Source organism: Aaosphaeria arxii, assembly GCF_010015735.1.
Source record: "Aaosphaeria arxii CBS 175.79 unplaced genomic scaffold BU24scaffold_6, whole genome shotgun sequence".
NCBI lineage: Eukaryota > Fungi > Ascomycota > Dothideomycetes > Pleosporales > Aaosphaeria > Aaosphaeria arxii.
In genome coordinates, this window is record NW_022983479.1 from 2,459,604 (window position 1) to 2,486,955 (window position 27,352).

Consider the following 27,352-nt stretch of genomic DNA (forward strand, 5'->3'; position numbering starts at 1 on the left):
CTTTCGAATTCCCAGTGGCGGTCTACGCCTCAGAGACTAAACTTTTGCATGATAGATACATCCCGATTCTTTAGCTCTCAACTGCCGACAATCCACTCACCCCGCCCAACAAGCGAAAATCCCTAGGAGGCAACTCAATTGTCTCTCTCCATCATAATCGTTCGCGGAACCCCACATGTCATAATTCCGCCCTGAATTAATCAGCGGACTTTATCGCTAGTTACCTAGTTAATCAGTTCTCATGTTCAATGTCCTGTAAATCTCACATTGCCAATCTGTAAACATAGACATAGCGATCGAGTGTAACATATCTTAAAGATGTTTTATACAACGCCCCTCATCATCAACGGCAAAGACGTAACGTCTTCGTCGACTTTCCCTGTCATCTCCCCCTCATCACACCAGCAAATATGGAGCGCATCCGCTGCCTCGCTGTCCGACGTATCGTCGGCGATTGAAGCCGCCCAAGCAGCACTACCACAATGGTCGAAGACAAAGCCCGCTGCGAAGCGAGACATCTTCCTCAAAGCCGCCGACATTTTCCAGTCGCGTGCTTCCGAGTTAGGGAAGTACATGATGGAGGAGATGGGCGCAGAGGCCGGCTTCAGTAGTGGTTTCAATGTCCCCTTGGCGGCTGATATGATGAGAGATGTAGCAGGTCGTGTGGGGACGGTGACTGGATATATTCCAACGTGCGCACAAGAAGGTACCGCAGCATTGGTTGTGAAAGAACCCTACGGCGTGGTTCTCGGAATTGCGCCCTGGTAAGTTGGCATTGATCCCATGGAAACGATACACTAGCTAATACAACCATAATCAGGAATGCGCCATACATCCTGGGAACGCGCGCAGTCCTCTACGCGCTCGCGGCAGGCAACACCTGCATCCTAAAAGGCTCTGAGCTCTCGCCGCGCTGTTTCTGGGCCATCGGCTCGGTGTTGAACGAGGCTGGCCTCCCACCAGGCGCCCTAAACGTCCTGTACCACCGCCCGGAAGATGCAGCGCAAATCACCACCGCGCTCATCGAACACCCGGCTATCAAGAAGATCAACTTCACCGGATCTACTGGCGTTGGACGAATCATCGCATCAACTGCTGGTAAGCACCTCAAGCCGGTTCTTATGGAGCTTGGTGGTAAAGCCTCTGCGATTGTGCTCGATGATGCAGACTTGAATAAAGCGGCTACGCAATGCGCGCTTGGTGCGTTCCTTAACTCCGGCCAAATCTGCATGTCCACGGAGCGCATTCTTGTTCACAAAGCTGTGAAACCCCAATTCATCGAAGCGTTCAAGGGCGCAGTCGAAGGCATCTTTGGAGGCGACAAACCAGCGCCTGTTCTCGTGGCCTCCGCCGGAGTCGATAAGAATAGAATTTTGATTCAGTCGGCAATCCAATCTGGAGCGAAGCTTATCCATGGGGATCATAGTAAAATAGAAGCTCACCCGGAGACCAAAGAGGTTTCGAGAACCCGGATGCGCCCTATCATTATTGATGGCGTGACAAAGGAAATGGACATCTATCAAACGGAATCATTCGGGCCGTCTGTTTCCATCATCGAGATTTCAAGCGAGGAAGAGGGGATTGAAATCGCGAATGACACGGAGTACGGCTTGACTGGTGCCGTTTTCACGGAGAATCTGGCACGGGGAATCAGGGTTGCGAGACAGATAGAAAGCGGGTAAGAAGCACTTTTGACGTCCCCATGATGAGTTCATTCGTTGCTAACTAAAGTGTAGCGCCGTGCATATCAATGCTATGACTGTTCATGACGAAACTGGCCTGCCTCACGGAGGCGCGAAATTGAGTGGTTGGGGAAGATTCAATGGAAATTGGGGAATTGAGGAATTCTTGCGCTTGAAAACGATTACGTATCAAGAGTAAGGTGTAAATTCAATCGAGGCATCTTGCAGGTGGACACAGATCTTCGTCCACGAGTTTTGACGATTCTCTCGTTCTAAGAAAGTTACTTTACAGGATAAGAAGACCCAAGGATCACAATGGCAATAGACCAATTTCCACCCAACTACAATAATATTGGCCTGTTTACCTCGATTCGATCGAATTTCCCATGAGATGATCATCTCAAACTCTACTTCGAAAGTCCGTCGGCAGCCAGCGTGCGAGGATTGAGTCTGATCACTTTTCCGTTAAGCAATGAAGAGATCTATTGGGCTTAGAACCATTCGCATCTAATTCCCAACCTTGTTACGCCAGATGATATCAGGTTGTGACACCAGAACTATGCTCATTAACAGCAATTCATGTATACAGGCATCACATGTGGACCACTAATAGAATCGAGTACAGTTATGCAAAATATCATAATCTATTCGCTAATTACCATTATAGTATGACAAAGCATCATGCACCCAGCACTCCTATCGCTTGCGACAGAGACCATGCTTTTCATTGTTCTTGACCTCCACCATGCGCCTACGATTGACCTCCCATCGACACCTTAATCTATGCGATCTGACCACGGACTGCTCCAGGAAGCGCGAGACTCGAATGAACGTCTGCGAAAAAGGCGGCAGGATTGGCTTCAATCTGCTGAACGTGGAATCCCTCGCCGGAATCCTTATCCTCCACCATGACACCCGTGACGAAAGGTCCCGTAAGACATCCAACCGTGCTCCTGACAGTACCCGCCGCATCGACAGGCGCGGGGTTCGGGAATGCAATTCGTGGCGGACCGGAAGCTCCCCGCGCGGCCTCGTGGATATGCGTCGCAGTGTTTGCGGGCGACTCGAAATCTCCTTGGAAGTTGTGGAGCGTGATGTTGTAGCAGATCATGTTGAGGTGGGAGTTCAGGCCGAAGTTGAAGGTACCGGAAGCTCCCGCGAGACCGCCAGTAGGAGTAACATCGTCGACCACTTGTCCTGGTTCTGCGTGGACGAGGTGCTGGGAAGTGAATGTGAATATTGGGTCGGCCACTCCTCCTTGTGCGAAAGCGCCATGTTGGCCGAGGTCGAGGTCGAGTTGCAGGGTAACTCGTCCGCTGCTTAGATCCAAAGGTACTGCAGCTGCACACAGTGCGAGCGAAGCCATAGAGGAATAGGTAGTGAGCTTCATGGTGATCAACAGAATGAAGATGAAATAGTATTAATGAGTATACAAAGAATTGAATGAGTGTAACCCCGTGGAATGAATGAAAGGCTGAGGAGACTGTTCAACAGCTGCTGTCCTGGTGTGAGGATTCATAGGGACCATAAGGATATATACTCGAGCACATTCATTATTGGCATATGCTGCACTCTCAATGCATACTCAGTATTTACTACCTGAGGCAAGTCTGGGACGTGTGCCTGGTTTCAAAGTCGCTTGGCGTGGGTGGCATCCGCTCAAATCGTGACATCTAAGTGGTCCGGAAGATATCAACTCCCCCGCCCAGAGGTTGCCCAGATCCCGCCCGACTGAACTCGTAGATTTACTAGAGAAATGTTTGTGGCTTGGGAGTCGCAGTGTAGAACTGCAGGCGCGGGAACTTCGAGCTTCCGTCTTCGCTTGACGAAAATCGTACGATTGCTTAGAGCTTACGCCTCTCGCTCAACTGAACATATCTTGCTTTATGAAACCATGTCGGTACTTGCTTACAATCTTATTTGAGCAGAGCCGATGCAGCGCCGTTGCGTTCCTCGTTTAATCAAATACAATGAGTGCGCGGCGTGTTCCAATGTCTAAAATACAGCAAAATTGCTATGAACATCTAAATATAACTATGCGTGCGTATCCAGCGCAATGGCGATGAGACAGACTACAATGCATTATCGAAGTAAGCAATGTCTCTGGGTCCTTCTTCCCTGTCAGGATAATACAGCAAGATTGGGGTCTACTATCGTTACGAAGAGCTGTTTCTGCAGTATAGAACAACGCAGACGTGACCTGTAATCTGTGAATAGGTTCGAGCGGGCACCTACGTTGCCTGTCGATTCTCCTCGTGAGTTTAGTACGTTATGAGAGCTTACAGTCGCTCGGGATCTATATTCCGCCTCTTCTCGATACCTCTGCTTCGCTCGGTTCACGTGACCTGAAAACAGCTTCATCAAACCTATAGAGGCGTTTCGTCAATGCAAGGAAAACACCATCGCGATCAAGTGCGTAGACGGAGGTTCTTCCGATTATTTCCAGCGCGAAGTAATACTGTGACATGACTTTTAACGTCTGCCATGTTGAGATCAAAAATCTGCAATCGAGGACGGGAAAATTGAAGATCTGCTAATACAAGGAGCCATCAATGCACTGCTGATTATGGTAGTAGCACAACTTCAGCGGTGTCATGGCCGAACATCATTGAGTTCGATCGCAAACGGATCTAGAATATTTCCTTCTCGTCAAATAACCCTCGGCTTGACTTAATTTGCGAGAAAATGCGCCCTCTCTGACAATGGACCTTCGTATCTCTTTGATGATTCGGCGTAATTGTTTCGTGGGTAGATAGGATAAGTTCGATAAATGCCAAGGAATGATTGTAAAATGTAGTGTCGCTGTTTTACATCATTTTAGCAAGTAGTCAATTGCGCGTCACCTCCACGAACACGCGTGTCTAAACATCGGACACATACCTCCACGCAATTGATTGTATTTACGAAGAACCACGATACCAAGACTCCACAGGCCCACTTAATGCACCCCAGAACCGATAGCAGAGAAACGGTCAGGGTCCCTGCGAGGACTCGAGGCAATTTACCGACATGAAAGGCCGATCGATCGGAAAGGTGGCGACTGCATCGGAAGATAAGATAGCGGGCTTTGTTGCTGCGGAAAGCTCCCAAATATTTTGTTTACGATTGACTTTTGCATTCTACAACATTATTTTTCCTGGCAATTTACTCCTGCTTTTTCATATCTTGAAGTGCTGAAAATGGGTTCAATGCCAGAGGTCATAGCACAGGGAATGCCTACCGTAAGCAGTTTTGAAAAGCTTCAAAGTGAAAGCCTTCTAATAGAATTGTAGCAATGGAGCCGCTTGGTTCGCTTTGTTGCCGTTGAGGACAACGCAGAACATATTGGAGAACCCACAGAGGCCGGCATTGATGGTATGATCAGTTCAGTATCTTCGGTACAAAACAATATGCTAACTTTTATCAAGTCGGTGCCGCCCTCGCTTCATCACAGGAAGTCCGCGTGCGTTCGTTCTCGGGGAAGTCTGTTCTTGATCCCACCGCCGCGCCTACGTCTACAATCCTCACTATCCAAACCCTTCTCAGCCCACTCTCCAAGGCCGAAGTAGGCACAATCAGATGCATTGGCCTCAACTACCGGAATCACGCAAAGGAGATGAACATGGAGCTCCCCGACTACCCGACCCTATTCTTCAAGCCCTCAACATGTCTCTCCGCACCCAACGCCCCACTCGTCATCCCATACCAGGCCACCGACTCGCAAGCTGACTACGAGGCCGAACTTGCCATTGTCATCGGAAAAGATGCAAGGAATATCTCAAAAGAAGAAGCTATGGACTACGTTCTAGGCTACACATGCTCCAACGATGTAACCGCAAGGACGCATCAGTTCCGAGGAGCGCAATGGGGTTTCGGCAAAGGAATGGATGGTTTCGCGCCAATGGGACCATGCATTGTCGCTGCCAGCTCTATCCCCAACGCCGGTGAGATTGAGGTGAAGACCGTTCTCAATGGCGAGACGATGCAGTACAGCCTTGCAAACGACATGATCTTCTCCATCCCCGAGATTGTGTCGTATCTTTCAACTGGAACCACTTTGGAGGCTGGAACGGTTATTATGACCGGAACTCCTCACGGCATTGGCGTCAGCAAGACACCGAAGGTGTTCTTGAAGCCGGGAGATGACTGCAGAATTGTAATGAGCCATGGAATGGGCAGCTTGGTAAACACTGTTGAGTACGAACAAAAGCCATTGAAGAAATAGATAGTATGAATGAATAATAATTAACGGACTCCAAACAAAGCTTGGTCTTGTGTGATACTATCGAGAACTTGTTCCCAGTGTTGAAGGTCTCCAGACTCGAGTAGCGAGAAAGAGGGATCGGCCCATGGTGTTTGCCACGAGAATGGTCCACTGCCACCTGGAATATTATGAAGCCCAAGGAAAGGCTCGGTGTTGAAGTCTGTATCTGGTGTAGTGAACGTTGCGTCACTATCAGCAGCGTTTGGAGCATGGTGGACGGTAGTTGAAGGGTCGACGCTAGGGAGTTCTGTTGCCATGGGCGCGGTGGATATATTAGCAATTGAAGGCAGATTGCCGTGACGCAGGTCATTAGCTTTCTTGATGCAGAGTTCTACTATCTTGACCTCGGCCAGAGCAAATTCGTTCAGCCATGTGTCGTTGCGCTGCATGTCGCAATATGCTGATAGATCTTCGAGAATGGCATGTGATCGACGAGAGTGCGGATCACGCACAGCTATGATACCTAGCACCAGAGCACTATTGAATAAATGATGTGGACCAAGTGACCATTTCAAGCGATCGTGGAAAGGCTGTGCGAGGTATCTTAATCGCATGTCGAGATCAGCGCAAGCAGATGTGATGCAGGCGTCGTGACTCTGCTTGAAACGATTTGTGATGCTTTGCCGGAGAAGATATGGTCTATGCAACGTTACTCGTGTAAAGTGATACATTGAGTGCAGAAGCATGCGGTTCCAGCATAGAAATGGGTGTGATTGATCAAGGCTTAAATCGGGATCCTGTAGACGGAAATATGAAGGCAATTTGGCCTCCCATTCCACAATCTCTTGATCCAGGGAAAGGACTGTGTCATACGAGACAGCAAATAATCCGAAGCAGCGTTCCTGAATTTTTCCGATTATCGTTGCAAGATCATGAGCAAGGAAATTGCAAACGCTGGGCGTAGGATCTGAAAGCGAATTTTCTCCAACATTTGATGCTGCTTCGTCGCTCAGGTCATCAAGCCATACATTCGTCGCCCTCTTTACTAGACACTGTGTATCTACAATTGCGAAAGGTCTTCCAATTGCAAGAGCAATTGTCTTATCCAGCATGTAGAGATGACTCCAAAGGCGTCGTCGAGTCTCCGTTTCCTTGCGCGATAATCGCCAACGCTCTCCATCGATATGGATGCCTTGTGCTTGGGCCATACGCATAGCAAAACTTGTCGTCAACCAAGACTCTGGAGCCCTCCGCAGGTGAATGAGGTATCGGGTTACAAGCACGCCAGCTCGAACAAGATCTGTAGACTCTCCATAGAATGTCGGCGCAATAACGATGGCTCTTCGCGAAGCCCAGTAGAATCGCAACGATGTCTCTTGGAGCTCCCGTTGTACTTGGCTATTCTCTGGTTGCGGACAATCAAGCAACACACCATATGCTAGTACGATAAAGAGAAGTGCAAGCCAGCGCAGGTCAATCGTGGCGAAGTCGTCGAAGCCGAACTTCCTCTCCCAAAACTGGTTGTATTTGGCCTTGAACGACTCTGGATGTACGGCGTCAATGGCCCAGTTGAGGTCATTCAGAAAGCATTCTGTCAGTCGATCCACACTACTCTTTTTCCTTGGAAGCAATCCAAGCAAATCCCATATTTGCGAGAAGGGCCCGCCCACGTCACGAAATGAGTGTGCTGAGCCCGCGGCGTGTCGAATCCCTGAGGATAAGTCTGGGGCCGGAGCTTCGATGATTTTGGCAGCTGCCTGAGGGCCAAAGTATGATGAGCCGAAGAAGGACGGCGCATCGCGGCTACTGAATAGATTGCCGACAGGAGGGTCTCGTGGTTCTGGTGTGTTTCCACTACCTGTGCCCAAGGTGCCTTCAGTAGGTGTTGTTCTGCCTGGGTCTGGTTAGTTGTTTGTACGCTTTGACTGACTACAAGGTTTCAAAGAGTCCACTCACTTGGAGGTCGGTCGCGAGAGGCCTCGGAATGGACTATCACTGGGGGAGGGGTAACAGGACGCTGAATCCCCTCAGAGTCCGCTTTCTTGGGGCGTTGAACATGCTCGCCGTATACACAAGACGAAGTCACGTTCCGGCGGGTGCAATTGAAACATGGACGAGCACCATCGCACTATTGGAACTTGTTGATTAGCATGTAGCGCCAATTTGCCGATGCGATATCAAGATAACAAAGCGGTCTTTTGATATCCCCGTTTAGAATGGAGAGGGTTTGGCTAAATTTGAATAAGGACATGCTTACCTTCTGCTTGCGCCGATGACATGAGGTGCAGGCTGCGGCATGTCGACCGCGTTTGCGTCGCTTATTCGGCTCGTTCTCGTCCATCGGACTTTGAGTGCGATGGTTCGACCCCGAAAGCTGGGGAATTCTAGGTTGTGATGCGGGCAAATACAGGGAATCGATGAAGGGGAAATGATTGTCTGTAAAAAGCCGACGAGGTTGAACACAACTTTGGCCTTAAGGTATGAATGAGTGAGTAATGATAGGATATTGCCGAAGGACGGAGCAGAGGGCTGGCATTATTAAGGCCGATGTCATTGACCAGCTGGATAGGATGGGCCGATACTCTTTGCCTGAGAGGGCAGGGTAGGCGAACGTTAGTTATCTCTTGGAAGCTCTTTAGCTCGCCACCAGCCAGGACAACCTGCTACAGTCGCTATCTAGCGCTCGTTCCTTTCAAATTTTCCGATGATCCACCTCCGCATCGGCTTTTTCTTTGGGTCATGAGAGATAGGAGATTCTTAGATGTAGCGGGGATATATTGGATCATAATGCGGTCGGTTCCTATAAAGACATCATCCAGACGCATTCAACACCACATGCAATCGGTATCGGAGCGGTAACACATTCTGTCTTTCACAATCAACACAGACTCGGTTCCGTTCGTCTAAGGCTAAATTGTTCTCGTAATGGCAACAGAGAATTTCGATACGAAGCCCATGGAGGGCTCCTCCATTCACGAGAAGGAGGCAGAAATTACCGGCAACAATGAGGTCTACATCGACCCTGTTGCTGAAAAGCGTCTTATCAGGAAGCTCGATCTCATGCTGTCCCCGATGATGGTCTTGATCTTCTTGGTGGCATACCTGGATCGTGCGAATATCGGTATGATACGAATCGACTCTTGGCCAATCGCGAAACGCGAATTAACTCGTACGCAGGAAACGCAGCTATTGCTGGCATGAATGAGGATCTCAAACTTACCGGCAACAAGTTGAACGTGGCTGTCACTTTGTTTTACGTGACCTACATCGCCTTCGAAGTCCCCGCCTCACTCGCCTTGAAAAAGGCACGCCCGAGTCGCCTCATCCCATTCTTCATCATCAGCTGGAGCGCTGTTATCATTGGAGCAGCATTCATCAAGAACTACGCGAGCTTGTTAGCCACACGTCTTCTCCTTGGTGCCTTCGAGTCCGGCCTGTTCCCCTGCCTTACGCTCTACCTCAGTACTTTCTACCAGCCATTGGAGCAAGCCCGCCGAGTATCATATCTCTTTGTTGCATCTGCATTGAGCGGAGGTCTCGGTGGACTGCTTGCCTTCGGTCTTACAAACCTCCACGGAGCCAGCGGGTTGGCAGGATGGCGTTGGCTCTTCCTTGTCGAGGGTATCATCTCTATCGTAGTTGGAATCGCGACCATCTTCCTCCTTCCGGATAACTTCGAGACCGCTTGGTGGCTCAACGAAGACGAGAAAACTATCATGCGTGCTCGTCATGAGAACGCTCGCCTTTATCAGGGCAAGTCCACTACAACCGATGCACTTGATCGTTCCGAGGTCAAATTGGCTTTCAGGGACCCCAAGGTCTGGCTTAACTCAGCATGCCAATTCTGTGCCAATACCTGCTCCTTCGGATTCAGTACCTTCCTTCCTGTTATCATCCGCGGCTTCGGTTATAGTTCAATCAGGACCCAGCTGTTGACAGTTCCCGTATACATCTGGGCCAGTGTCGTCTACATCACAGTCTCATTTGCTTCCGATCATTTCAATCGCAGAGCATTCTTTATGGTACCCATGGCTTTGATAACTGCTACGGGCTATGCGCTAATGCTGGGCCTACCGATGACTTCGACCGGAGTCCTCTACTTCGCCACTTTTGTCACCGCCACCGGTATCTACTGCGTCGTCGGCCTCAACGTAACCTGGATTATTAATAGCAATGCTGGATACTTCAAACGAGCTACAGCAATCGGGCTTCAGCAGACAATTGGTAAAGTTTTCTTCTTTCCAGATCTCTTCAAGTACTAACATTCCACAGGTAACAGTGCTGGCATCATGGCCGGTCAGATCTACCGAATCAAGAATTCCGAGGGACGATACGTCATTGGGCATGCCGTGTCTCTGACAACCATAACTCTGGCTGCTTGTGGATATGCTACCATGTACTTCCTGTTGCGTCGCTTGAACCGGAAGAGAGAAGCCATGTCCATTGAAGAGAGGGTCAGGGAGATTGACTCTGGCAAGATGGGAGACAGGCACCCGGATTTCCGATATGTGTTGTGATTGGAACAGAGAATTCACAATACCCAATATCTATCAAGTAGCAAATCATAATATTCGAGATTCATTTTATACGCTTCGTATCTGTTTGATATTGCAAGTATGCTGCACGTGATGAAAGGATGGGGACTAGCGTGAGTAAACCGCCCCTACATGATTCATTGCCACGCTTCCACATTTACGAAGACTGTCAAAACACTTCTTGTCGTTTGTACACCAAATTATTATGCAATTACTTGAGCTTCCTGTAGAGTTGCTAGACCTAATATGCGAGGCGCTCTATGACGATGACGATGAATGCGAGGCTCGAATCACTCGACTCAATGCATGCTCACTCCTTCGGGTATCACTGGTTTCCAAGACATTGAGGCAGATTGTTCGACCGTGGATCTTTAAAGAAGTCCGACTTCAGTACCCTTCCCATCGGGCAAATCTCCTTTTGAGAACGTTGCATGCACTCCCATCATACGGCCACTATATCCAGTATCTCTACCTTTGGAATCGACAGAAGCAATGGTCAGGATCGCTTGATGACCTTGGCTTTCTATTCTCCGTTCTCAATAATCTTCGCGAACTCTATGCTCCACTGTTTCCTCCAGGAATACTGCGCAATGTGCTGAAGGACTTCAGAAGCTGTTCAACGCTGCAGTATCTTTGTTTAGATGGCTCGTCTTACGGCGTGCGGGATTTATTTGAGCTTTTGTCTTTCCCTTGCATGTCCCGATTTTACTTGTTTTCCTTCGATGACACAGCCTGCTGTCAAGATGAGCCACACCAAAGTATCCATGCTCCCTTGACAGAGCTAGACTTGGAGCAAAGTCAAATCGGCCAGCCGTTATTCGGTCACATCATGTCTCGATGCTCACGACTTGAGCAGTTACGATGCCTGGTGCCATTTCCATGCGCCGCGGAGAGGATCGCAGATGAATGGGCTGTGACATGGGTAGGATCGAGCGTGTTAGTTCCGCGACCAATATCAATGAATTTCTTGTCTTTACAGATTTGTGAATTCAAAGAAACCCTGACAGAGCTTCATGTTCTGACCAGCCGGCAGACCTGGACTGGACACGACGGCTCGAAACTCGACCTGCGAGAATTTGTCCGTCTGGAACGTCTCTCAGCGTCCTCTAGTTGCTTCTTCATGGCCACGAACTTTGAGAACGATAGGCTCGGTTTCCATGAGTTGCTACCACCGTCTCTTGTGAATCTCGATGTAAGTTGACTCAACGGGTACAGTTTCTTGATACTTACTATCAATGCACAGGTTGTATGGGGTCCGGAAAGCGGCATCTTCTTCCAAGTACCAACTGATGGAACTTCGATTGAGGACCAGGTCCGGCTCTTCCGAGAACGAGAAGATGGCAAAATGAACAATCACAATTGGATCATTGACCTCGCATTGCAAAAGACATCTCAACTTGATCGTTTACGATCTATCGATTTTCACGAGAGTATGTTGCTGCCTGGTAGACCGGGGATTTTCGATCTGGAAGATTGGCAATTACCGGCGCCAGTCGCGCAGGAGTTTATCAGCGCGCACATTGATCTTAGGGTATCTTATCGGTGCTCTATATCATTACAGTAAAATCAATGAAGATGCGTAGGTACATTTATTATCACAAATCTAAGTAATCACACAAACGTCACGTGACGGTTACACCTAAACAACAGTTCACATCTCATCCCACCAAAGGTCAGCACATAGGGTAGACCAATTAATAGCTTCGTGTATCTTATATACTTCAACTCGCAATTCTATTGTATGTTGTAGCTGGCTAAGTGTAATCTAAGAGCCTTGCGGACTTGCTACTACGCAGTACATTACCAAGTCCAAATTGCGATTGACGGGAATGGACTACAATCACGAATCTCAACATCCTAACACACAATACAGACACACGACAGAGCAAATCAAATCTGCTGCTTCATTTACCCCATTCAAATTAAAGCATACCTGCAAGCCATTCATGCAAAGAACGCGGAGAATTAGTGTAGATGAGAAAGCTAGCGAATGACGGGATCCCCCACGTGTACCATCACGACATTGGGGTCACGAATCACAACAGCAAGCCGTGTCTCATATCAGTGTTATAACCCGCCTTTTGAGACATCGAAACCGCAACACATTTCTCAACATCTCTGCACAATAAAATCGTCTTTTCCTCGTTCCATTTGGGCTACTGAGGGTTGGGATTGCTTTGCAGCATTTACGGCGTTTGCTAGACTGAGCCTGTTACAGTTCCCTAGCATTTTATGTCGCGTGTGGGGTCGATATCGCGATTCTCTAATATCAAGCTGCATTGTGTCTAAAGGTATTCATTGGGATTCTTGGAGACTATCTATGCAACTAGCATCATCTCCGATTTACATCAAAAGAACGGCAAAATGAAATCCTACTTAAGAAGCTGGAGGCAATCCCTTAGGCCACTATATCCTCATAACAATGTCTCTAGCTATCAAGCATTGAGCCAAGGTGATAGTGAGGATCAAGTGGACATGACGAAGGTGTCCTCCGTCCATGTAACTTCGTTCGCAGAAGATCCAGTCATGACGGAACAACTACTTCTCCCTCGCAAACCGGAGGAGTCTTCTATTGGTTTTCAAGATGAGAATCCATTCAGTGATCCCGAAACCGCCGCTCACTGGGCTGGAGTCTACGAAAAAGCGGAGTATGAATGCCGTCACATCTTCGATCCCACCTTGTCGTGGAGCGAGGCAGAAGAGCGGGCATTGGTGCGCAAGCTGGATGGCAGAGTATGCTTATGGGCTGTAGGTGCTGCCGAATACAATGCTGTGGTTGTCGTTGATTTCCATAGTGCATCATGTTCTTCGGGTTGCAGGTCGACCGGGGGAATCTCGTTCAGGCTGTTGCAGACAATATGTTGGACGACCTGAATCTGAACACAAACGACTACAACCGGGGAAACATCATCTTCTTGATTTCATTCCTGTGTGCGGAATTGCCATCGCAACTTATTTCGAAAAAGTTGGGGCCAGACAGATGGATTGTGCGTATGAACAACAGCTAACGATATGCTCCATGCTAATGATCGCAGCCATTACAAATTACCCTGTGGTCGATTGTAGCAATGTCGCAAGCCGCTATCAAGGACAAGTATGGCTTCTTTATCACTCGTGCTTTACTTGGTCTGCTTGAGGGTGGATTTATTCCTGATATGGTTCTGTGGTTATCATATTATTACAACTCTAGGGAGCTTCCGATTCGACTGAGCTTCTTCTGGACAGCTCTGTCGGTTACTACAATCGTCACTTCATTATTGGCTTTTGCACTTCTTCATATGCGGGGCATAGCTGGCTGGCCAGGATGGGCGTGGTTGTTCCTGGTTGGTAAGTCATCGATTAACCTCGGGATATTTTAGGTGATCTCTACTAACCTGTCATCATAGAGGGTGCAATAACTTTCACGATTGGGATTGCTTCATTCTTCATGATGCCTGCGTCTGCTGCCCAGACCAAAACATGGTTCCGACCCAAAGGATGGTTCACAGATCGCGAGCTCAGTATTGCGGTGAACAGAGTGTTGCGTGATGACCCTTCAAAGGGCGACATGCATAACCGTCAAGCTCTAACACTGTTCAACCTCTTTCAATCCTTGAAGGACTATAATTTGTGGCCTCTTTATGCCATCGGTCTGATTGCGTACATGCCGCAAGGTCCGCCTTCGAGATACATTACTCTGATCTTTAGAAACCTTGGATTTAGCACTGTAAGATCTGTCCCTACTCTATATTCTGTCAGTGAATCCAAACTGACTCCGATGAAGTTTTCATCAAACTTGTTGGCAATACCATACAACGTCTTCCACATCATAACACTGATCGGCCTCACGAAATTGAGCGACAGACTCAAAGAACGCACACTGGTGTCTATGATTCAAAACTTGTGGACATTACCTTGTGTCATAGCCCTGAAATTCTGGTCGAAGTCGATGACAGACCCATGGGGTACTTATGCTTTGATCACTGTCCTGCTATCTTATCCTTATTGCCATGCCATTTTGGTGGGATGGACGAGTAAGAATGCCAACAATGTTGGCTCGCGGACTGTTTCCGCTGCTATGTATAACAGTATGTGTATTCAATCTTGCTAACCTGGGAATCTATTTTCAATGCGTATTGAGCTAATGCATTTCCAGTGATGGTCCAACTCGGCAGCGTCATCTCCAACACCATCTACCGAGAAGACGACAAGCCGCGCTACGAGCGCGGCAACAAGTGGCTCATCATTACGAATCTGCTTTCCATCGCTGTGTTTTTGCTCACGAAGCTCTACTATGTGACCGTTAACAAGCGAAGGGAGAAAAGGTGGCAGAGATTGACGCTGGAGGTGAGTAGGCTCGGACAGGTGTTTTTTGAACGTAGGGCTAACGAAGGTGGTGGTAGCAACGCGCTGAGTACACTCGGACGACTACTGATCGGGGAAGCCAACGACTCGATTTCCGGTTTGCGCATTGAGTGTGCTCTAGTCAGGGAAAGATGGGAATGAGTTTAGTGTTTGGCTGCTTCGGCCCAAGTGTTGTGGTATTGTATCGCTGGTGGACGGTATGAAGTCACTGCAGAGACTGTGCGATTACATTTGAATACGAAAACTCCACTGTAGACCATTAGACGGAAACAACTTACAAGAAACGAAATCATGAATAGTTACTCTACCTACTCTTACGTATCACCCCCTGACGACTGGATGCTAATCTCACATTCCCTCAATGCTTCATCAGAGCGCGATTTGGGTACTGGGCTTCACAACAGCTGCGCAAAAGTCCGTATGGCAATATACTCGACGCTCTTACTTCACCCTTAGGCTCTGATTTTCAATCCGATTCGCCTGTGGAATTCCATCGAGAAGCTGATTGAGCTCAGCCTTATCCGACTGCAGGCTTTGATAAATTGAATGGTCACCTATTCGCTATAACTGCAAATGAACCATACCGGTACAGAATAAGGCAGAAGCAATGACAAACACAATAAAGATATTCAATGCTCAGGGTACACTTCGAGCAAACAATGACCATGGAGTTGCGATGCATTGTTCTATTAGGATAAGCTCATATTCGTTGAATGTCATACATACATATCAACTGCGCCTTATAGCTGGAGTACAGACCTCAGACGTGATTCCACTCTTTGTGGGATACAACCCACCCAACCCCATGTACGAAACAGTATTGGGGAGGATATCTTGTATTCACTCTGAGCATATTATGTACAAGCTTCAGAAATTGAACAAAATGCCTTTATCTACGCGCGCTCAGGTATTCCGCGCCCCGATCCTCCCCTTCCTCAAAAAAGGTTTCATCGAGGCGTGCCTACAGTGCATGAGAGCACTGCCCGCCAGCAAGATTAGACAGATAGCCATCTACCAATTAATAAAATGGGTGTATCCGCCCCTGGGCTGACGAGGGGATGTGATGTGCGTATCCGCAGCGGGGCGGTTTGCGACGTGGTGAGGATGAACGCGGTGATTAACGCGGCTTCGAAGCCGGAGGTTATGGTGCTGCAGATGTCTGCCTGCCCCTCAAGAACTAGAAAGTCAGGCTGGAGGACATGGTCAGAAGTAAGAGGTACTCACCTTATCCATTGGCCCTTGTGCCACCTTCGCCGCGGCACAGATCGTCTTGCTGTTTGACATCTCGACAACTCAGGTCGAGGCAACAGATGGATACATGCCCATGATGTGAGTGAAGGTGTGGAGTGGGTATCGTGGTTGATGGAGCAGTGGATGCGGGAAAGAGCGGATGATAAGAGCACAAAGCGGCGATACAACACTGAGCAGAGGAACTGAAGAGAAGAATTGAAGAAAATAAGTGGAAAGCAGAACCAAACAGAGGAATCCAACAGAGAAACTGAGTGAGACAGCGAGAATGTGAGCCACGCTAGACTGGTCTTTCAGCGAGTTTGTTGGCATAACATGCACGCCTTCTTCCTGGCAGAGGGCGCCGATCCTCCCAGCCGCTCATATCTTACACAGCAATTAATTTCTCTTCTTTCAAGTTTGACGGCGTTAAGGATTACAGGTACTAGGCATCTAGGATACACAATGATGACCTAGGAAGTTGTCTCGGGCTCGGTGAAAAGATATCTTGGACTATGCGAGGGTCTCCCGATTTGCTGTCTATCAAGTTGCTGCTATTCGTATTAACAACTATGGGACTTCCTGACAAAATTGCGATCAATTGCACAGACAGCGCAGGAAGGTGCACGTGAATTACCCACTCCGAGAATCGTACAGAGATGGCGAGAGCGTAAATACCTCGAGCAGGTTGATTCCCCTCCCCTTCTACATAGTATCCCATGCCTACAGTTGTGGATTCACGAGGAAAGTCGCGGAGGCCTAGAGACTTTCAAGTGGATACAGCATACTGCAGAACATCTATTTTATGAATCCTGTAGAATACTCACAACTGGATACAGAAGACTCTGAGATAGCCGGTTCAGGTATTCAAGATACCTGCATGAAGCCACCCACTGCCCGATGAATCATCACGTGATTTTGTCCCCATTGCTGGCGGATCTACTATCGGGCCGCCTAGCTAAGCGAAGTGCACGGTCCAGGAACGCACTCGTATTTATAAGGCCCCCCATCTCCTTTCCGTCTAAATCTTTTTCACCTCAGCCCAATCGGAACATTGCCATCTTCCCCGTCTTCTCTCATTGATCAATCTCTCTTTCTTTTCCATCTCAAATCGTCCACTCAAGTCTCGTTATTCATTCGCAATGTCTAACAACACCTTCCCTGCTGCCTTCCCGAACCATGAGTTCTTCTCTCATGTCTTCGGTCTGTCAGATGCCACTACTCTCCCAGTGGTATCAAACTTTCGGGGTCATCCCGCTCCACGGCCTGTGGTCTTGGTATGCCACTCTCTCCGTGATCAAGTTCAGTTCTTGAAAGATACACTCGACCTCGATCTGTTCGACCATTCTGAAGAATTCATTGTCTTCAACCATTGACACTAGTACGCTTTGGAAAGGTCCGGATGCTCTTATCGACGGTCGTGGTATCAAGAATCTTCCATCACTGTTGATTTCGTCCATGCTGACTTTCTCCAGATGTAACCAATGCGACATGCATCCTGCAATATGCCATCAAGCTGCTAAGCTGGTGGCCATGTGAAGACCTCATCGACCTGCGTTGTGCACCACCCTTTCCCTCTCCACTTCCGGGTATTCCCGTTGTGTCCTCTGGACAGCGTGGACGCGTTCCAATCTTTGTAGCGTTCCACGTTGAGAGTGCTTGCGGAGTTGAATTCTGTTGGTTGGATCCGCTAGAAGTTCAACATCTCCCAAGACCCACACAAGGTGAGTTCTCCTCCTCTAACATCCTTCTCTCTGTCTGCTTACTTCTTTTATCTAGGAGACGAGTGGTTTCCTTACCTCTACTCGTCATCGTACCGTTTCCCGAGTCGAGATCAGTTATGTGACAAGATCCTCGATTTTTTCGGACAGATGACATGGCAACAACCCGAAGTGTTCCACACAATCTCGGGTTCCTCCCGCTCTCCGCCTGATGATCAACATTCTGATCCATCAGCGGATATCCCCTGTGAAAGGAACCATTACTGTCGATGGGACAAATCCAAAGCTCCACGTCGGAAATGTGGCAGGTGTCAAGAGTATGAGGCCTTATCCTTTTTAAGACTGCTTCGTGCTAACATTTCTCAGGCAAGTCAACAAGTTTTTGCTCAAGTGCGCGTCCTGTGGCTTCAAGGTCTGTGGCAAGTGCCAAAAGAAGTTGGTCCCCAGGCACTCCCAAGACGGCGCCAAGGATAGGAAGTTGCGCGCGCTTGGCCTTCTGTGAACAGCCTATCGATCGACATTACTGCTACTTCTTGTCATTCATGTACACTTAACTCCATATTCAGAATACCAAAAGCCAACCTCCGTGACATAGCTTTCTTTCCCACATTCAATTTGTTGCCAGTGAGATTGAGATCGTTGAGCAAGTTCCCTCTTACCGAGCCTCTACGACAGCAACTCTAGTGCCCATTCGCGTAGCTTATCGACAGAGCTAGATTAACAAGCTCACCTCGACATACAGCACGAGTCCTGCCCCTTACGTGGCTGTTTGCTGTAGCCTAAATGTTTGTAGTCCCTTATCTGTAGCACTGCTAACGCTGGAATCGGACTCGAGCATTTCCAACCGTTTAGACTCGAGTTTAAGGCTTAAGGACGCACCCAAACAGCGATGTAAAGCTTCACTTGTCTCTCTTGTAACTCGAAGGATGCTTCCTGAAAGATTGAAAAGGTAAGAAGACGCGCCCGCTTGGTCAATGAGGAAATGCTCTGCCGCTCCACTGTGTGCTATTTATGTAGAGTTCTGGTGCCCAAGATGTGTTTACTCTGTCTGATATAGTGGAAAGCGGCAGAGTTTCTTTTGCGATGCTTTCTTGTGGGTTCTGTTGCTGATGTTGTTCGTCTCCTCCCCTAACGTCTTGACAGTGTCGAGGGATACTCTTGTCGAGTAGTGTCGACCGTGCTCGAGGCACGTTGTTACGATGTTTTTGTTGTCGGAGTGATGCGCTGTGACTAGGAAGTTAGTTATCTCTACATAACAGAGCAGAGCAAGGATGCCACAGTCCTAATGTTATCATTGCGTCCTGCGGCCGTGGATACTTCAGCAAGCTGCAACGTCCGTGAGAATACCTACGACTACACTACTTGGCCATTCGGCAGTCTTCCTGGACTCTTGTGAAGTTCAGGGCGGAAATCTTGCGGAGAAGATTAACAAGAGGCGCTGTGAGCCCGCGACAATCTATTCCGCTGCTGACAGCGCTGTGATTGGGGCATGGCTTACCCTGCGCCTCAATGGCGAGCTATCAAAGGTTCCAGCCATAGTCATAAAAGTAAAGAGTACCAGTCTGTCGTCCTCGGAGACCTCGAGTCTTATTGCGGGGTTTGAGATGTGCGTCGATACACCTTCAAGGACCATGCAATGGAGTCAATAGACTACGTACAGAGGGTTGGCATGTCGGGCTGGCCCCATGCTAGTATTTTCTGCCTACAACAGTGTCTTAGCGAGGTTTATTGCAAGCATTTAAGATTGTTTACTGGCTACAGTACATTCATAAGTAGATACTTTAGGTATAGAAGATACATGAAATTAGTAGGTGGCCAGCCCGACGTGCCAACCCTCTGTACATGGTACCAATACCGACGCGAACGAGCGGGAAGCAAACATGCCAGAACAAAGGTCAAGAAGTCATGCCATGTAATTTGCGTATCATGAAGCGGGATTTCCCGAGATCATCAGCGATGAATCAGTGCAATGTTGAACTGCTTCGTAAGAGCCTCGGTGTTTGCCATCACACTCCGTCCTTTTTTCGATTCTAGAGTGAGCTGACGAGTACAATAGTGACTTCCGGGGCCATGTTGTTGATACTACGCTTAGTGATACAAAGTGTAGGTGTGCAGACGTTCAATAGGGGATTGTAGCCCTTTGGAAATAGTCCGCGGCCGCGCAGACGTGATATTCTGGGGGATATCGCAGTGATTTAAGGGTAAAGATCAGGTCTAGCGAATTGGACATCCCGGAATGTGATGAACACAGTACCCCGGACGTGCGTTTCAATTCTGGGCATGAAGCACTAGTAGGGAACCCGTCCGATATTCCTGCTCTCCATATAGCTCCATTAAACACTTCAATCCCTGTTTGTAAAACCCGCGGTCAACTTTGATTCGATACCACTGAAATGCCCTACACAACTCCGAGAACGTGGAATCCCCGCCGCAGCGGGTGGTCTAGCTAATTGCAAAACATACACGCGCCTCTCCAGACTTACCCCATAAACTCGTTTGCGGGTGAAATTGTTCTCGAACATCTGGAGACAACAACTACATTCCGCGTACGATTGCACAACGCCCGTTCGGCCATCATCGACGACGTCTTATCAAGGCGCATCCTCCCAGACTCGAGCAAAGCTTACCAGAATACTTAGCAGTTGCTTTGTTAAGTTTGGTGTCTTGGTATGGCGACTAAAGTTCTGGGCTTCAATGCCAAGGGCGATTGGAGCATCTTGGTATTTATCATGCGACTCGTGGTAGAGGAATTGGAATTGCGCGCGATATTGATATAGCGGGGCTGATGATAGTTGTTGTGGGGATTCAGTGCCGTGTTCCTGTATGCTGTGTCTGCAATCTCATAATTCGAAGTAGGATACTGCAAAGTTTGACCAAGTTGAAGCATGCATAGCTTTGTCTGTAGCTAAAATCTCCAAAACTATTTCGTATTGTCAAAATGTAGATGTCTATTGTTTGGCAACCGTTTTTCATGTATCTTTAATTGTGGAGTATCTCCCAAATGATTCAAGATACGGACTAACTTGGTCCAGATCAATGCAACGCAATGCGCTAGACTACAAGACCTGCTATTGCGTACGCAAGGCTTGCACAGATAAGCTGAAGCAAAATCAAACATGCTGGAGGTCGGATTTTGCGATATTTGATTAGAGAAGTCTATGGGGTATCACCCCAGCTTTCTAATGGTGGGGAAATAGATGTCGGGGCAGGTCTAGTTTCCCGAAAGGCTTCAAAATGTCGGTAGAAACCGTCTTGAGGAATGTTGAGACTGCATCTAACCATGCTTCTGGAGACTGGGAGTACATAACAGTTTGTCGGCGTTAAGGCGTCCAATAAATGAGCGGCGAATGAGGGTGCATGTGTTGTGTGCTCGTTACGGGGTCATCGGACTAGGTTGCTAGGTCTCATTCACCCTGCTCCGCGTTCGCATTATTGTAACCCTGCGGAACATCGTCCAGTTCAGAAGACATATCTGTTTGTCGGTGTATCTAATCCTCCAACGTGTTATTAGCAGTTGTGTTCAGGGTGCGTCCGCTGTTCCACATGACAATGAAAATTCTCCAGATCCCCATTTTTGCACCCACATTCCATACTGTACCAGTGCTTTGTGGAGATAACTATGGACCTTCACAGTGCGGGGAGAAACATCGGAGAAGGTGAACACGGCCTTATTGTGGTCTGACCGGGGAGAAAGGCGATCGATGGAGGTACAAGTAGAAGACGGTGCAATGTTGAATAGGCCGACAATCTCCCCAGCGAATCAACAGCACGGCAAAGGAGTTCATTCAGTAACTTCAACAGCAGTCTAAAAGAGAAAAGAGAACAACTACCGCGGGCCGTCTTCGGTGGATATCGGAGGACACAACAGTAGCCGACGCTAAATGCCCAAAAGGCGTGGGGTCTCATCTGTGGAGGCGAAAGATCCTGGTCCGATTGAGGCCATCTTCGTGCACATCTCCGCTGGCGTACCTTTCTGGCGTATCATGTCAAGCTCTACGGAGCAACTCTCAGCGAAGTCTTCAATCGCCAAGATCCACTCAGGCCATGCCGCGCGAAAGCTTCCCCACCCAAGCACCCCAAGCACTCCTAGCATTCAGCCGCCCCGTCTGGGCATTGTAACGTCGATGCGAGCGATGTGCAGCTGTACCACGCGCGCCCTCATTGGGCTTTTTCACTACGAATTACCGTCCAGGTCGAAGTGCAGATGTGGCGGCTGCTCCGACGAATTCTGGGGATGAGCATCCCAAGTTCCCAACAGTATCCCCTACAAGCGTAGCAACGCATGGTGTGCACTTAGTTAGCCTCGATTAGGAAATTCCCTTGATTATCCTGACCATGGGGTACAGCAGGTTGCCCCAGAATCTTTGGAGTATAAGAGCACGCGGTCAGCTCCTCTGGAAAACAGGATTATCGTGTACTCCCTTGCTGAGAAGCGATCTGAGCAACCCCGCAGTCTCACTCCTCAGTCGGCAGACCTTCTCGCTGACCTGACAAGATTTTGGAGACCTCCAGCTCATTTTTGATTCTATATTTGATCTATTGTTCGTTCGAAAATGTGGAATCCGTGGCGCGAGAATTTGAAGGACACTCCAAGGGAGGTCCTTAATTGGAGACTTTGGTTTGGAGTCTTCGGTAAGTTCGAACCTTTCGGCATTGTCCGCTCAATGCATTGAAGGTCTCCATAATTGACTGACACTTTGTAGTATTCGGCCTGATGGGCGCTGCCCGTGGTATTGACGAAGGCCTCATCGGAACTACTGCTGAATTGGATCCATTCATTCGAAAGTTCGGCCTGGACGATCCTCACAAGTCCAAACACCAGAAGGCTGAGCTCCTCTCCAACATCACATCCATGGTCCAAATGGGTTCCATTCTAGGAGCCCTTATCGCTTTCGTCCTTACTGACAAGATTGGACGTCTATGGGCCACACGGCAGTTATGCCTAGTTTGGGTCGCTGGCATCTCAATATTCCTCGCTTCCTCAGCTACAGGAAGCATCGGTATGATCTACGCTGGCCGTTTTATCGCCGGCGTGGGAATTGGTCAGACCACGGTGGTTGCTCCTACCTATCTGGCTGAGACTGCACCGAGGGCAATCAGAGGTCTTTGTGTGTGCGCATTCGCTGGCGCCGTCTACATCGGAATCATGCTGGCCTACTTTGCGTCATGGGGATCATCCATCCACATCTCCTCTAAGACTGACACACAGTGGCTCGTTCCAAACAGGTATGTGCACGCAGCAAACATCCCTTATTATATCGTATAAGCTAATATATAGTCAGCATGCATCTGATGTTCGCTGGTATCATTTTCACCTTATCTTTCTTCGCCCGCGAGTCACCGCGATGGCTCATCAAGGTCGGACGCCATGAGGAGGCAGCTAAGAATCTCTCTCTTCTCCGCCAACTCCCTGAAGACCACCCGTATGTCGCAAGTGAAATCATCGATATCAATGCACAACTTGATCGGGAACGTGAGGCCACCATGGGCACGTCCTGGCTTGGTCCAGTCCGCGAACTCTTCGCTACCAAGGCCAACATCTACAGAATACAATTGAGCATCATGAGCCAGCTTTTGAGCCAGTGGTCGGGAGCGAACTCAATTACAATTTACGCCCCGCAATATTTTGAAATGATGTAAGTTGTTGAGTCTTCTAGAGGTGTTGGAAATAGAGCCATTAACTGACGACGATGTAGGGGAACAACCGGCCAAAGAGAGAAGCTTTTTGCTACAGCGATTTTCGGACTTGTGAAGTTCATTTCTTCCATTCTTTGCGCCTTTGTTCTTATCGATTGGATTGGCCGCAAGCGCGCACTAACCTCCGGGATTACGCTTCAACTCTTCTCTATGCTCTACATGGCAATCTTCCTTTTCATTGACCACAACGTCAAGGACACCGAAGAGCAATCGCCAAGCCAAAAGCGCGCCGCAATGGGTGCTATTGTGATGATATACTTCTCGGGTTTCGGTTGGGCTCTAGGTAAGTTCTGGCTGCCGCCAAGGGTGCAATTCACCCACATCGCAATCCACACACACACACTACAACCTTCTAACACTGTGTTTCATCGTTCTAACGTTATCTCAGGATGGAACTCAATCCAATATCTCTTGAATTCAGAAATCTACCCACTCAGACTGCGTGCGTTGGGAGGCAGTGTTGCAATGACTTTCCATTTCGTCAACCAATACGGCAATTCCAAGGTATGTAGCGGCACACCAATGCCTTGAACTGGAAAACAGGCTAATCTAGATCATAGGCTGTACCTCTTATGTTCCTCGGAATGACCCATGGAGGCACTATGCTTTTCTTCAGTGCCGTGACTGCGATCGGCCTTGGTTGGGTGTGGTTCTTCCTCCCAGAAACCACCGGCAAGTCTCTCGAGGCTATGGACGAGATGTTCAACCTGCCTTGGCATCTTATTGGAAGGAAGGGAGCGGCATTGACCAAGGGACACGGTGGCGTTGCAGACGCAATTGATGCTGGTCATGAGAAGGCTGTGGCCGCACAGCTCGAAGATGCGCAGGCTTCTACTACTGTCCACCCCAACCAGAAGGTTTAAGCAGTTGAACGATTTCACGACGACAGCAACACTATGCTCGTACGAGACTCGACCTGAGCTAGTCTCAGAGATGACTAAATAAGATCCGACAGACGATCCTACAGAAGGACGCAGGGTCCGTGGCATGAAAGCTATAGAGACGTATACGGACACCATAGCTTTATTACCTATGGACTATCCTAGCAGTTCAAACGAATGAATGATCAAAAATGACATTTGAATCAATATAGCCCCACAGTACCCTATGTTGAAGTGATATTGCAATGGTGCACTTTTGCTTTCCCATCCAGCGCCGTACGATGTTAGCTAAGTACATCAGCACGATAGCGCAGACACCTTAGGCTAGACCCCTACCCTCTAATAGTATTTTATGCATAAAACTGGAGACATCCACGACTACACCCGCAAGGTCTATGATCGATTTGCTCGCTATAAACAGCCTTTTAAATTACTCTAAACTGGCTGCATCATAATCCAGATTATCTAACTTCTAAGGCTCTTTAAATTATGAACGACTGGCTACATCTCCAGCTAGAATGGCCATTTTGGGCACAGAAGATAATGAGTCATATGAACTGTTCGTAGCAGTCGGCCAGCCCGACATTCATTCTCTCTTTATTATGTTACTGTTCATATGATTGATCTTCTCTCTGCTGTAGACAATTTGCGCAGCGCCTTGCAATTTCTTACATTACGGCCACTGAGCTTCACGACAGAATTACATGTAAAGTCAATTACTGAAGGGGCATTCTTAAATGTAGACTATTTTGGCGTACTAGACTTTATTATTCAAGTATCGATTCATTTAGGGCATTGCCGTGTAGATAACTTTTGCACACAGCATTAGGGTATTGCTAGAATAGTGTTCGATCACAACAACGTCCAACACAATGTGCAGACTTGGTAAAAGGTTTCGCAATCAAGAGAATGACGTATGTTTCGATGCGCTTATTTATATATGTATGATTGTAAGTGTTCAACTGCCGCCGCTTATTCCATGTGGTTGATATGTCCAAGAGGCAATTTGTTAGAATTGAAATGGAGTGCCCTCGCGGAAGGATTCCTAGATCAGCATAGCCGCGAAACCCCTCAAAGCTGAGAGGCGGCGAGAACGGCGGCGAACAACACCGCGCTCCATGCCATACCGGTTGTGCTGGCCGCACCGGGGGTCTCCGAAGAGCCTGTCGCGGTACCCGTCTTGGATGGCTCCTGCTTCTCTGTCGAGTTCTTCTCCGTAGCATTGCTGAGAACGCCCTGGGCCTCGGGGTACAACAACGCCTGGACGACCTCCAAAGCACTTTGAACCTCGCTGAGGCCCTCGTCGCCAAGGCTGTTGACATCAGAGTTTGCCTCGAACCACTTGAAGCCGCATGCAATGTCCTTTCCTTCGCCCTTGCAGTTAGAGGCAGCGCCCTTAGCGGAGGCCTCGAGGATCTCGTGCAATGGCTCGGCTACGAAGGGGGCAACGAGGGCGGCGCGGGCGAGAGATCGAGACGCGATGCCCTTGAAAGATTTTTGGTCGTTGCCGCACACGTTCCTCGACTCGCAGGCGACTTCGGAGAGGATTGACGTCTCGTTGGCCTTGAAGATGTCGCCGGCTTCGACGAGCTTCGATACGGTGTTCTTCCAGGTCTCGTTGCCGTTGGTCTGCTTGCGTTAGAATGATGTGTGTTACTTAAGGGAAGTAGATCACTCACGAGGTTGTACATGACGGCAGCACCCTCGGTGAAAACACCCCAGGGAGCAGTGAATTGGATACGGTTGATGCTCTCACAGTTCTCAACATCCAGTCCAGCGAAGACGTAGAACTTTTCTGAAATCAATCCGGATGATTGGGCCCATTTGAAGGACTTCTCTGCCCAATTAGAGTATGTCTCATTGCCCGTTGCGAGTGCGAGACGAGAAGATAGGAGGAAGAAGTTGGCGGCAGAGTTGATGTCCTTGAAGGTGTATCCGTTATTGAAAGAAAAGATTTGCCATCTTAGACCACCGTCGCAAGTCTTCTCGTCCCAGCGCCCGACTAGGTTCTCGAAGACAACCTTTGCAACATCCAGCCATTCTCCTTCCTTTGGCTTCTTGAAGCTGGTTTCGGAGGCTGTCAGCGCAGCAAGTGCCCAGTTGCTTTGACCCTCATTGTCCAAGGTCCTGGTCTGGTTCACCGGCATGTAATTGCGGTCCGAGCCAAGCTGGAATTCGAGAGCCTCAGCAACGACATCGTCGAATTGCGAGTCTCCAGTCAATTTGGAATATTCAACTAAACCGCCCCAGACGGCGCCGAACTGCGACCAGTAGTACGGGTCACCAGAATCCGAGAAGAGACCTGGCGGAATATCATCGGAGCGACCCTTGTACTCATCGATGAGAGCGCTGGCAAGAGTCTTTGCTACAAATTTCACCGAGTCTAAACCCTGTCAGCCACTGTCTGCGACAAACCGAGGTTCTCGTAAATTACCGGAGCTCTTGACGTCGAGGTCTAGGGCGGACGCAGATCCCGCCAAAAGGGGGATAAGAAGAGAAACGCACTTTAGCGCGAACATGTTGATTTTGGGTAACGAATGTGGGTGTGAGAATCACGAAAGATGAAAGAGAAGACGGATTGTCTGAAGGCGCAAATTATCGTAGTTAATACCCGTAGTTAAAGATGAGACGGCTCCTCACGAGACTTTAAGGGGCGCTGTGTAGAATCCTGTTCCGGCCTGTGCACTTTGGCAAGGCGCCCAATGTGCAAGCGCAAATATAGGCTCCCACCGCTACCAAGGAATCCTTTACGGCCGTTTAATCGAATTAAAACTCAAATTGCTGGATACGAAGGGCGTCAAGTAAATCCTGCACCACGATATGAAACTGATGTCTGTGGTCCCTCTGCTAATTCATCTCTGTCACATAGTACGAGAGATTTCGAGATACATTAGCTAGCATACGTGGGTACTCGCCGAGTCCAACGGCATTTACTTCATCAAATACCATAATTGTCAATGGATCTCGGTTACCGTATTAATTAGATACAGTGTGGGGTTCGCCTACTCGTGTATTGCTATAAACAGTACTGGGGATGCCGTATGTGCGGAACTTTCGGCATAGTATTGTTGCCGATTTCTTG

General features: G+C 48.6%; 10 protein-coding genes across 10 annotated transcripts; 7 read left to right on the top strand and 3 right to left on the bottom strand.

Annotated features, from left to right (window-relative positions):
* The first annotated feature begins 172 nt into the window (after window positions 1–172).
* BU24DRAFT_373659 (aldehyde dehydrogenase) lies at window positions 173–2,153 on the top strand. The gene is made up of 3 exons (XM_033524534.1): window positions 173–764; window positions 821–1,678; window positions 1,737–2,153. The coding sequence occupies exons 1-3, from the start codon at window positions 319–321 to the stop codon at window positions 1,879–1,881; spliced, it is 1,449 nt and encodes a 482-aa protein (XP_033382284.1). The 5' UTR covers window positions 173–318; the 3' UTR covers window positions 1,882–2,153.
* A 310-nt stretch (window positions 2,154–2,463) lies between these two features.
* On the bottom strand, window positions 2,464–3,048 carry BU24DRAFT_351088 (uncharacterized protein; the record flags this gene model as incomplete). Its single annotated transcript, XM_033523670.1, has 1 exon — window positions 2,464–3,048. The coding sequence occupies one exon, from the start codon at window positions 3,046–3,048 to the stop codon at window positions 2,464–2,466; it is 585 nt and encodes a 194-aa protein (XP_033382285.1).
* A 1,813-nt stretch (window positions 3,049–4,861) lies between these two features.
* BU24DRAFT_442823 (fumarylacetoacetate hydrolase) lies at window positions 4,862–5,886 on the top strand (the record flags this gene model as incomplete). Its single annotated transcript, XM_033530553.1, has 3 exons — window positions 4,862–4,903; window positions 4,955–5,036; window positions 5,090–5,886. The coding sequence occupies 3 exons, from the start codon at window positions 4,862–4,864 to the stop codon at window positions 5,884–5,886; spliced, it is 921 nt and encodes a 306-aa protein (XP_033382286.1).
* Window positions 5,460–8,381, bottom strand: BU24DRAFT_424960 (uncharacterized protein). Its single transcript, XM_033528627.1, has 3 exons — window positions 8,123–8,381; window positions 7,822–7,993; window positions 5,460–7,759 (listed from the first exon to the last, which is right to left on the bottom strand). Exons 1-3 carry the CDS (start codon window positions 8,204–8,206, stop codon window positions 5,907–5,909), a joined length of 2,109 nt encoding a protein of 702 aa, XP_033382287.1. The 5' UTR covers window positions 8,207–8,381; the 3' UTR covers window positions 5,460–5,906.
* Window positions 8,382–8,820: 439 nt separating this feature from the next.
* On the top strand, window positions 8,821–10,382 carry BU24DRAFT_350065 (major facilitator superfamily transporter; the record flags this gene model as incomplete). Its single annotated transcript, XM_033523628.1, has 3 exons — window positions 8,821–8,986; window positions 9,043–10,089; window positions 10,138–10,382. The coding sequence occupies 3 exons, from the start codon at window positions 8,821–8,823 to the stop codon at window positions 10,380–10,382; spliced, it is 1,458 nt and encodes a 485-aa protein (XP_033382288.1).
* A 189-nt stretch (window positions 10,383–10,571) lies between these two features.
* On the top strand, window positions 10,572–12,146 carry BU24DRAFT_424962 (uncharacterized protein). The gene is made up of 2 exons (XM_033528628.1): window positions 10,572–11,592; window positions 11,644–12,146. Exons 1-2 carry the CDS (start codon window positions 10,606–10,608, stop codon window positions 11,962–11,964), a joined length of 1,308 nt encoding a protein of 435 aa, XP_033382289.1. The 5' UTR covers window positions 10,572–10,605; the 3' UTR covers window positions 11,965–12,146.
* Window positions 12,147–12,758: 612 nt separating this feature from the next.
* On the top strand, window positions 12,759–14,854 carry BU24DRAFT_483798 (MFS general substrate transporter; the record flags this gene model as incomplete). The annotated part of the gene is made up of 7 exons (XM_033533296.1): window positions 12,759–13,148; window positions 13,196–13,387; window positions 13,436–13,727; window positions 13,787–14,106; window positions 14,164–14,467; window positions 14,536–14,726; window positions 14,783–14,854. Exons 1-7 carry the CDS (start codon window positions 12,765–12,767, stop codon window positions 14,852–14,854), a joined length of 1,755 nt encoding a protein of 584 aa, XP_033382290.1. The 5' UTR covers window positions 12,759–12,764.
* Window positions 14,855–17,634: 2,780 nt separating this feature from the next.
* On the top strand, window positions 17,635–18,287 carry BU24DRAFT_250099 (uncharacterized protein). The gene is made up of 2 exons (XM_033522370.1): window positions 17,635–18,009; window positions 18,059–18,287. The coding sequence occupies exons 1-2, from the start codon at window positions 17,843–17,845 to the stop codon at window positions 18,192–18,194; spliced, it is 303 nt and encodes a 100-aa protein (XP_033382291.1). The 5' UTR covers window positions 17,635–17,842; the 3' UTR covers window positions 18,195–18,287.
* Window positions 18,288–22,245: 3,958 nt separating this feature from the next.
* Window positions 22,246–24,252, top strand: BU24DRAFT_411645 (MFS putative major facilitator superfamily transporter; the record flags this gene model as incomplete). The annotated part of the gene is made up of 6 exons (XM_033526055.1): window positions 22,246–22,324; window positions 22,396–22,918; window positions 22,975–23,328; window positions 23,389–23,672; window positions 23,778–23,893; window positions 23,950–24,252. The coding sequence occupies 6 exons, from the start codon at window positions 22,246–22,248 to the stop codon at window positions 24,250–24,252; spliced, it is 1,659 nt and encodes a 552-aa protein (XP_033382292.1).
* Window positions 24,253–24,995: 743 nt separating this feature from the next.
* Window positions 24,996–26,903, bottom strand: BU24DRAFT_424967 (glycoside hydrolase family 76 protein). The gene is made up of 3 exons (XM_033528629.1): window positions 26,705–26,903; window positions 25,950–26,653; window positions 24,996–25,899 (listed from the first exon to the last, which is right to left on the bottom strand). The coding sequence occupies exons 1-3, from the start codon at window positions 26,787–26,789 to the stop codon at window positions 25,342–25,344; spliced, it is 1,347 nt and encodes a 448-aa protein (XP_033382293.1). The 5' UTR covers window positions 26,790–26,903; the 3' UTR covers window positions 24,996–25,341.
* Between the last annotated feature and the right edge of the window lie 449 nt (window positions 26,904–27,352).